The sequence below is a fragment of the Pygocentrus nattereri genome, chromosome 3 (assembly GCF_015220715.1).
Source record: "Pygocentrus nattereri isolate fPygNat1 chromosome 3, fPygNat1.pri, whole genome shotgun sequence".
NCBI lineage: Eukaryota > Metazoa > Chordata > Actinopteri > Characiformes > Serrasalmidae > Pygocentrus > Pygocentrus nattereri.
Genome location: NC_051213.1, coordinates 23,242,448 through 23,253,196, shown reverse-complemented (window position 1 = coordinate 23,253,196; position 10,749 = coordinate 23,242,448). Strand labels below are relative to the sequence as shown.

The 10,749-nt window shown below is 39.7% G+C and overlaps 1 protein-coding gene across 4 annotated transcripts in view; it reads left to right on the top strand.

Annotated features, from left to right (window-relative positions):
- The first annotated feature begins 3,940 nt into the window (after positions 1-3,940).
- The window catches only part of map7d1a (MAP7 domain containing 1a), a 43,341-nt gene continuing 36,532 nt past the window's right edge, over positions 3,941-10,749 (top strand). For all 4 annotated transcript variants that reach the window (XM_017708273.2, XM_017708271.2, XM_017708272.2 and 1 more), the window contains exon 1: positions 3,941-4,305. In XM_017708273.2, the coding sequence (XP_017563762.1) occupies positions 4,245-4,305 (61 nt within the window). In that variant the 5' untranslated portion in view covers positions 3,941-4,244. The remainder of the gene's footprint in view (positions 4,306-10,749) is intronic.

Below are 10,749 nucleotides of genomic sequence, written 5' to 3'. Positions count from 1 at the left end.
ATTCAATTCCAGAGCATTATATTGTAGTTGGTGTTTATTTGTTTGTGAACTACTATTGAAGATTAACTGAACATCCCAAATTTGAAATTCTGCTTCACAGCTATGAATGAATAGACCTGAAGAATCACATCCTTGCAGTGTTCCATTAATAAATACAACTGCATTGTATGCTCCTTCACACTGAACTAGATTCTCCTTGTTGACTGAGATAGCGAGAGAGCAATGTAAGGACATTCTGGAATTCTTGCCATTGTGTTTTCATTAAGGGGCCTTGGATGACCCTGGTCAGTCTGAAAAGCTGACCCTTAGACTCAGAGACAATAGGCAGGCTTCGTGAGCTAGACTATGGTGAACCTTTAGCACTTTAGCACTTCTCTTCAAACTTTGAGCCCTTTCATAAGTCACTGCACAAATAAGGTTGGAATGTGTTTGACTTGCAAGCAAATTTTGTCATGATAGATGACAAACCTTTGTTTTTTTTACTCATAGACACATTGACATGATCTGTGAACATGCAGAAACTTCTCGAGAGATCTCCAGAGATCCACCATTGCCATATTAGAATCCAAATACCATTCAAAACAGCCTAAACGTCTGAATGTTTCTAGTAAAATGACAACACGTTTTCAGCCTCAGTCAATGACAGTCTTTAGCCAGGGGTGTTTTCAGGACTCTTGCCTGCTTTCCTCCTTTTTTTGAATGCTGTGTGCTGTCCAATGAATCACTAGTGGCCGCTCCACTGCTGATGTGATTACATCAGTGCCCTATTGTGTGTGTGTGTTTGCTCCCAGCTCAGCTCCCTGTTCCTCAGTGTTCAGCTTCAGGCTTGTACATCCACTTAGAAAAGTCTGCTGAGTACCCAAAAATGAATATCTTTGTTTGTGAACGTGCACATACGTCAGGGTGTGCATGCATACATGTGTGTTTCCTCTGTGTGTTTGAGAGAGAGAGAGTGAGAGTGAGAGAAAGAGTGAGTATGCTTCAAGAGGAGTGCCACAGCTGCCGCTTGTAAATGAAGCCTCTTTCTCTCACTGTCAAACAGAGGGGTACTCTTTTCCTGTGCCCCTGCGTTTGGATGGACACTTAATGGACTCCTCCGACTCTTTCTCCTTACCCTTGTCTTCTTATCCACACTTGTACGCCATTTCTGTGACACCAGCACCACCACCCGATGGGGTTCTTCTCATTCTTGTGTATATTATTGTACACCATGCTGAGCAAAAGTCAGAGACCACCCTTATAAGATATATTATTAGAGATAAGATACATTATTAGAAATAACACTTGGATAAGGAAGGAGAAAGTCAAAATAAAAGTGTGGGGGGGGGTGAGCTTTCAAAGCTAGAGTTAAAAAAAAAATGCTAAAAATATACAGAGAAAATCTGACTCACAATGGAAGCTCCACTTTTGCTTCAGATCTAAAAAATCCACAGGTGTTTCCATTCATCCTCTCACTTTGGGAGAACAACTCAACACTACGGGTCTGAAAGGAACTGTATGTATATGCTTAATGAACTCCCTCCTGTGTCATTATCTTATATAAATGTTTCATGGAAGCTATTCTGTATTGCACTCTGCTTTAGTTTAGCTGTGTGATGTTTATTTCTTCTCATGGTATTTAAAAATGCTACATAGTGCCAGGCAGTGACAAACACAGCAGCTCCAAAACCAAAAATCTTACACTTCCAGAAAGATACTGCATGAAAGTAATTATGGATGGCAATGTGATCTTGTTTATTATGTTATTATATATTAACCCTCTAAGTAAAAGATGTAGTGAGGAATATAATAAACCACTTTATCATCATCCACCACCCGCATTTATCATCATACACACGTACTTTCCTGCAAACAAACATCTAAGTGTGTTTACACATTCGTTTTTCAGCTCTGTAGCTTGTAAACTAGTCTTTCCATGAGGCGTTGTCATTAAGATGTACCACCTTGACACAATACGTATTAGTCTTAGATATGGTTATTGTTCACTAAAACAAAAAAAATCTGATGTTGTTCTACACACTTAAAAAGATGGTCCTTTAAAGGGTTATTTAATAACAACAGTGATTCTATATAGAACCATGTATTCTATGTAGAACTGTTTCATGTTTAAGTGGTTCTTTGTATAGTGAAATACTTCTTTAGATTAACGTGTTATATATTGGTTCTATATAGAACCTTTTTGAAAATGCCTCTAAATAGCACCAAAAGGCAACCTTCAATTATTATAAACTTGACAATAGCAGAACCCTTTTTGGAGCTATACAGAACCATTCTCAAATAGGTGCTATACATAGAACCTTTACCTTTACTAAAGGACCCATGAAAAACTTTTTTTTTTTTTAAGCGTGTACTTTTCCATTTGTAGCACTGCAGTTTATGGATTGATGCTACGATCTGTTAGATAGCGGTCATGTTAAAGTTTAATCTCCAGATAATTACATGTCATGTTCAACAATTAATGAATGGAGCTAAATTTAGATTATTTTCATCTAGTGAAAATTTAATCAGTTGTACGACCATTCTGTCTCTGTGTTCCAGTTTCCTGCAGTTTGTATTAACTTACATTAGACTCCTGTTTTACATTAACCTTATTTGTCTTTTTTCCCCCAATGTAACAACCCAAGACTGTATTGAGTGTGTATTATCTGCCTTTTGGTCCTAACGCATCCATTTAGTTTGAGTGGTCTTCTCCAGGTCTGTTGTTTAGGGCTCTCTGTGCCTGCCCCCAGCCCCCAAGTCCCCCTTCTCTGTGTCCAGTTGCAGTGACAGGTGGTTCTTGGGGGTTTGTGCTAGCGTGGGGCCAACAGCTGCACAAAGGAGCCCCACTGGGTCTTTTTTTGGGGAGACGAGGTGTCCCCTCTCAAGCGTGCCGTTTGCCACCCCACCCCCATCTTGTTGCATCCATGTCCACTCTCAAGCAGATGCTAGCTGGGCTCTACAGGTGGCAAGCAGCTTCATGATTCAGTTTGATTTTGTAGAACCTTTTTTAATTCAACCTATTGTTCTATTTCTTAGAGCAAATCTGGTTATGTTGGAAAAACATTACTAACAGTACAGCCGATCTACTGAATATTTAGCAATAAAACTTTGTGTGGTCTACATTTGTGAGGGAACCTTAGTTGTATATATCTCTCTCATATATATAAATGAATAATAATAATAATAAATAAAAAAAATTATATATATATATATATATATATATATATATATATATATATATATATATATATATATATATATATATATAATGTATGTATATATAAATAGAAACTCCAGCAGCACTGCTGTGTCTGATCCACTTGTACCAGCACAACACACACTAACACACCACCACCACCACGTCAATGTTACTGCAGTGCTGAGGATGATCCATGATCCACCACCCAAACAGTACCTGCTCTGTGAGGGTCCTTGGGAGTCCTGACCATTGAAGGACAGGGTAAAAGGGGGCTAACAATGTACGCAGAGAATCAGATGGACTACAGTCTGTAATTGTAGAACTACAAATAAGTAAACACAAAAGGACCTGCAGTGGTTCCCAGCACCCCGTACTCGGCAAATTCTTGTTTGTTTTAACAAATCTGACGCACCACAGAGCCCGTCTTGACTTTCAGGGGTCCTGACTAAAATGCCCAGGCCGCAGAGACGCCACTGCAATCAGCTGAGAGCACAAACAGTTTGAATGTTGGACTCACTGGTAGAGTCCATGTTATGGGGAGAGAAGCTTCGCACTCGGATAAACAAAATAGTTTAACGCACGAAATGAGATTAATCTCAGGCCCAGATACCAAAAAATACTATTTATATGAGAAAGTTACTATATGTGTGGGATGTAACGGGCGGCAGGGGACTGACTAAGCACCGCGCAAATCTTACGTCCGTCCCCCGTAGCGTGAAAGGTACGGTCGAGATTTGCGGGCTGGTAGGGACGGTCCGCTCCGCAGGCAGTAGCCTGCTATCAGCTGGGGCGGTGGGACTGTCCTTTACGCTGAAAGTAACCTCAGTTTTTAACACCCACGAGGACGGAAGGTAGTCTCGGTTTCGTGGTCTTGATACCACGAAGTGAAGTTACATTCCCTCAAACTCCCGCTTCTTCTGCGGTGACATTTCCTGTCCCTTCTTCTTATCGGGTTTGGGATACATCAACGGAGCGAGCGAGCCGAGTTCTCCCCTTTTTAATCCCGGAGGAATGAATATATGGTCTGACAGAAGAGCACGACCATCCGCCTGACCTAGAGAACAAAATGGAGTGTGAAGGTTTTGGCTCTGACCTGGATACAGATGCTCTGCGTCCAGCAGAAGACCGTAAGTCTGCGTCTGTTTGTGAAGAGGAGCTAACCGTCATGTTAACGTCTCCTTTCCTTGCGTTAGGTGCTCTGATGGTTTTACTCAACGCGGTGACCGTAGGTTCAGATGTACCGACAGCCTCCAGCTTCTGCCCTTCATCTTCATTAACTTAGCACATGACTATTTAGCCGCAACATTAATCACAGCCTCTGAAAACTGCTTGTTATTTTGCTTTAATATTTTAATATTCAACATTAAATATGCCAACGTTTTTTAATCAAAGTTTGTTTAAAATTAGGCTGAGTTTGGTTCCAGTGTTCACACAGGGGTTCGTCATCTGTGTTGTCGTGTATTTTTCTTTTTTTCTTTCCTTTTCAGTTCTGTTGTTGAAATGAATTGCACTCAGTAAGACTACAAAGGTAGTCATTGCGCAAGCCTGTCTGGGATGAATGACTATGAGATGAATGTGATAGTGCAGTGTGAAGTGGTTGAAGCAGAACGGGTATGAGAACCTCGTCTGGAATTTATCTCTCATGAAAGTGTGTACGCTGCTGTGTGGCGTCATCTACAGGGGTCGTAGGTTATGTGGTCAACCTGTGAACAAACAGCGTCTGGTGTACACTGTAGCTAGAGTCCTACAGCCCCCTCCCCTGACCTCACTGTCCATGTAAAAATGATTACAGCAACCTGTAGGCTCAGGATCACCCATTGCAGCGATCATGGAACACAACTGGCTAGGAACACTGAGGTCTCAGTGCGTCCAGTAATCCTGTTCACCATGATGTAAAATGCCTGTTCCCAGATTATCAGCCCTGCTCTGAGGAGGGTGATCAGTATGGGCCCACAGGCTGGCTGAGGGTCGAATGGCTGATCATTTTTTTTGCTTTGAATGTGCTACCACAGTGTATTCAAGACCGAATGATAGTCTAGTTTCAATATGTGACTGTGTGTAAGCAGGCGTGTCCTTATCTGAGAGAGATAAATGTCACATTGAGAAAGGCAAAACTGATGTGTGCTTAAGCAAATAAGGTTCTCTGAATTACCTTGAGATGCATTATTTGATCCATGGATCTGAACCATAATGTGGGCCATTAAGGACTGTTACCTTTTTCATGTTTTGAGTAGAGAGACACAAAACCAACGGTGACAGCAATACAGTCAGACCACACTTAATGGGATAATTTGACACTTGAATATTATGAGCTTAGATGAATTAATACATTGCAGTGTGTCAGTGTCTCTGTCAGTGTCTGATCACAGAGCTGCAGGGGAAGAGTTGCTGCAGTGGTATTTTCGGAGGAGTACCTCCTCTGCATTGTGTGTTGTGCCCTCCACCCAAGTTCTATGTGAAGCTTTCTCTATGGACAACAGAAGATTGTGCTTCCTTCCTCATGCTTGGGGGGCCTGTTGAGCGGGGGCTTCTGGCTCTGAGTCAGCAAAGGCAGACTGAATTTCCCATCATAGCAGTGGGAATTTTAACCATGTGTGATCTATGTAGAATAGACATCTGTTTAGGATAGACAGTAAGTGTTCTTTGGGAGCTGAATTATTTTAGCATGTATAGATTAACATGATATTCCCAGTGATTCACCACACAAGTCCTTATATATATGTCTGATCGGTGTCAGTGACCCTCTTGGTAATGTCGCCAAGCAGTTACTCCAACCATACAAGACCAGGTTCTTATCTCTATGAATAGAGAGACCTAAATACTCAAAGCTGAAGGTCAGATTAGTGACTATAACACAAATTTGAAATAGCTGGAAAAATCTAGCAAAAAAGATGTAGAACATCCCAAAAAACGTTTATGGATTGTTTTATAGGCCAGGTTGTGAATGTCAAGAGTGATCTTCATTTATAGTAGTTTTAGCATGAAGTGTCCTCAGCTGGAATGGATGTATCACCACATAAAGAAGAAAGCATGACAGTACATAGGCCTACCTATATGGTGCAAGCTCATTCTAGTACATTTCAACATGGTCATTGCATCTGTTGTCTAGTTTAGCTCTGGAATGGCTTGTTCCAAGAGCAAACTACAGTGTGTAAGTCTGTATCAGATTCTGCATGAAGACATGCTTTCCAGTTAAGCAATTAAAATTAACCATATGTGCACTTACCCATTTTCTCTGCTGAGTCACTAAATTCTCTAACTCATCCCATCATTTGTTTTTGCACTAAATCACTGATCAAAGGTGATGAACTGCATTCTACATGTATGCGCTTGTGCACTTCAGAGATAAAAAAAATTCTGAAATTCTCTGCCTAATGGTCATTTATTTCTTGCCTTGCCTTCTGATCTGATTTCACCAAGCAGTAGTGACTAGGCTTTTCTCACAGTGAGATGTTGTTTTGGAGATCTGTGTTACATACCTCCTGCATGATGAGCAACATTCTCAATAAGCTTCAGCTCTAGCTCTGTTTGTGCTCTGCTGTCAAACAGATCTTGTATGTATATTTCTGAGATGTGCTCTACACTGAAAACATCTGAACGCTACATTTAAAGTATTTCTCATTGATCTACATTAGACTACATTTGAAAATGCAGTTATGTGGTGGTGCTTTGGAAATGGAAAAATAAATCATACTGTTTTAGCTCACAGCAGCCATACTCAGGGCTGAGGCGTTTACTCTCTACTTTATATGGGGGGCTGAGCTTGGGCTGCCTCTGTAGAATTTTGCCCTGTCAGGACTTTTGAAGAACATCTTCTAATCTCTTTTCTTTTGGTTTGTGTTAGGCATGTGCTCTGCTGAGCACTTCCTCCCTGACACTCCTTTCACGCCTGTGGGGTTGCCACTATTTTGTCATCTCTGTTTTAATCCCCCTCTGCTAACCTGAGTCCAGTGAGTTGGAATCAATAAGACCATTTCATCCCCAGTAAAGGTCTGCCTTCCCCCACTCATCACATAGCCCTGAAATGACTCACTGGTCCACCATGGTCTTAGACTGATTTGACAGTTTGTTGAAACTGAATGGGCAGAGATCTGAACTTGGCGTGCTGTGAAAAAGTGGAAAAAGCCATGGTCACATACAAAACCGTATCGATGTGCTCACTGTTTCAGTGCTACATTTGAAAATTACTTGAGCTGTAAAGCAAGTTCCGATGATACAACTAGTCTAAGTGCAAATTCCTGAATGCTTCCTGTAGTACAAATGTACATTGTATTTAAGGCATATTTATTGTTGTCAACAAGTATGTCTCTCTCGTTCATGTTATCTTCTTGTTAGTTGTCTGTTCATTTCTGAAACGCTATCATACAGTTTATATACAGTCGGTGTTTTAAAGGGCCTATATCATGGAAAAACATATTTCCCTCAATGTTTGAAAATAAAGCAGTTTGAAGTAATATGTAAACATCTGATAAGTTTTAAAATGTACCATACATGGAAATTATGCTGCAAAAAAGGGCATTTTTAATTGATTGTTTCTATGACGTCACAAGAACCAACTCATTTACGAATCCATCTCTTCAGCCTACAACAGTTTAGCCTCTTTTGTCCACATTTAAGTTCCAAGGGATGTTTTCACCTCTGGGTACTTTCTTTTTTGACAGGGGCACTTGAGGTCTTTTCGTCTGAGGTGTAATACAGGTCTGCCAATAAGAACAGAGCTAATGTATCTAATAACAGTCGTAAAGACAGCAACAAAATAGCCTGTTTAATTCTAAAGGATAAGGGAGGCTGGAAAGTTGTCATGTAAAAATCAGTAATACCCGTTGTGGTTCATAAAACCACACAAATGTTAAGTGGATATCAAAGAAAAAACAAAGCAAAATAATACATTAAGACAAAATGTAGGATATGGACCCTTTAATGCCAGCTGTAAAAGGATTCTCCATATTTTATGCTGTAGTCAAAACATTGACTTCTCTTTGCTTCTAGGCTATCGGTCAGTGCTGACCTAGACGGCTGTAATTGAGCCAGAGCTTTGCATTCCTCTGAACAGATCGGTTTTACAAAAACAATGCTATAAAAATCAATAAGGACCACTTCGGCCTATAGTTTGAGTAATCAGTCAATTCAGAATTGTGCTTTTCTTGGCACAGAAGCGCCTTCCTACAAGACCTGCAAGTCGGGCTAACTAAAGGTGCTGTTGCTAGTTAATGCGATGGACCATGAGCTCAAGATGGCACATCGCTACAGAATTTGCTGGTGTGTGTGAGCAACCATGCTGACACTGAGATGGTAAGAGGAAGAGACAGCCTGGCAGGGGTCAGCTTCTGTTGTAGAACATGGTGTGTCCCCTCCCACCTTCCTTCTGTCACCCCAGTGGGATTTTATCACTCTGCTCCATGGACCTGGAGCTGACCAAGGAAATTTTTTGTACCTTGGAGGTGGTGATGGCATTAGTGGTTAGTGATTTTGCAGACATTTAAGGCCTAAATAGCATAACTGTTTTATCTTGACCCAATTAAGGAGATGGTTTAGCACATTTGCATTTTTTAGTGTGTATGGTTTGCCATGATGCGATTTTTGATACATAAGGTAACGATTTTATATTGTATGATGTTTTACATTAGTAAAGTTGTTTTACAGATTTTTGTGAGCTGTGTTGTGTTGAATGAAACATATCTTAGCTTTTAGGACTGAAGCGTCGATCAGAAATGATTTCATCTTTTACTGTGATGCAACATAAACCTTGGGTAATGCTGACTGTGCCTGAGAACCTACAGAAACATCATGTTGATATAAAAAAAGCTTTGTAGTAAGTGTTTCTTAAGTGGTCTCTAGGGCAGGAAGAATGATTATTGCTGTAGTGAAAACCACCTTTCCTGCAATATGACCTGTTGAAACTGATCTGCTGCAAATCATGTATCCTGTAGGGCTGAACGTCCTAAAATGCTTTGGCTGTGATTCTTCAGTTTAGCGTGAGTATTGTGAATTTCCCTGTCAAGTCTCTAAATGTTAGAAGGCTTTGAAGGATCAGAGTAGTGTATCATTACAGACCAGTTTCTATTCATACATTTCCTTTGTTTTAAGTTGAGGATTGCTGCTAAGTTGTGTACATTGCATATATAGTTAGACGCAGGAGTGCACACAATCAAAACATCACTTGAATGTAGCAACATCAGCAGAAATCATTTTCAGAATTCCTTTTCCCCCAAATTTTCAACTCTCTAAAATGATTTTGTGTGTTTTTTGGTGAATGTACCAATCATCAAACCATCCATTGGCTTTTACAAACTCTTATATCGCTAGGGCAGCAATGCAATACATCCTCCCTCTAACGATGCAGTTCTGCAGTTTTGTTCCCTGTGAGAGCCTATGGGAGGTAATGTATGCCTTTCCAGAGCTAGAATAATTAAGCTAATTCCCTCTGATGGTATTAATTTGCTGGCTGAGCCGAAAGGGAGGAAGAAAAAATGTAGTCTCTGAGCTATTTTGATGGAAGCCAGGATGGAGCCTCAAGCCTTGAGTTGTTCTTTAATCTCCACCAATGTAAAAACCTTCATATAGATTTCATGTTTTGAGTAAAAGGAAGCTTTGCTCTCAGTAATCCAGTTAATTCCATACGCATATGATGTTCACTGTAAGAATTTGTGGCAAAATCAAATGTCCTTTCTCTACAATGCAGTATTAATCCATGTTCTGTTTCACAAGGCACATAAGTTTGCAGGAGAAAAGGATTAGATAAATCCTCTTTGCAGCAAATCTCATTCTTTGCAGTGTTGAACAAATACATAGCTTACAGTTCAGAAATTGTGTGGCATTCTATATCAGTGACTGCTTCTCTGTGTTTTCTGTTCCCAAAGGACTGAAGATCCTAATGGCATTGTGGCATTAGTAGTTAGGCCAGAAACTAATTTAGGCAACTACTGAGACTTTTCCAGGGTTATCAGGCTGATCTGTGTGTCTTTGTATCATTAATGCATTAAAGAAATCAAAGCGATGAAAATGTACCTTCTCAATGAATTGACAGTAATTGGCAAATAACAATTTGGATACTAATGATGATGCATGTTAAACATGTCTAGGGATTATATGTATAGGCAGATATTTGTTTAAAAAAAATCTTAAAATCGAACAAATGTTTATTTTTACCAGAAATGTCAAGCTGTGATGTTGATGTTTATTGTCTTATGGGCAAAGAGACACTTTAGGAGATGCTGGGCTGAAACACTAAAGTCTCTATGTTTATTCATTTTACTGGATTTTTAACTCTCTATAAATAATTGTTATATTTCTCTATATTGCTAAACAAGCTAGATTTAGTCTGTTACTAAATTGTATATACTAGCTTCTGTATTGACAGATATGTATGCAAAAATGTTTTATTATTATTATGTATTTCTTTATTTTTTGTATTACTGGACTCTTTTATAGAAAGAAAGTCTACTGGTTTATCTTTTTCCAGGAAAATAATTTTGTAATCTTTGAAAGGTTCTGCCTGCTTATTATTGTTCTGTTCAAATTTGGGTAGTTGTCAAAATAACAGGTAGATTACTGAATTAATTATATAATCA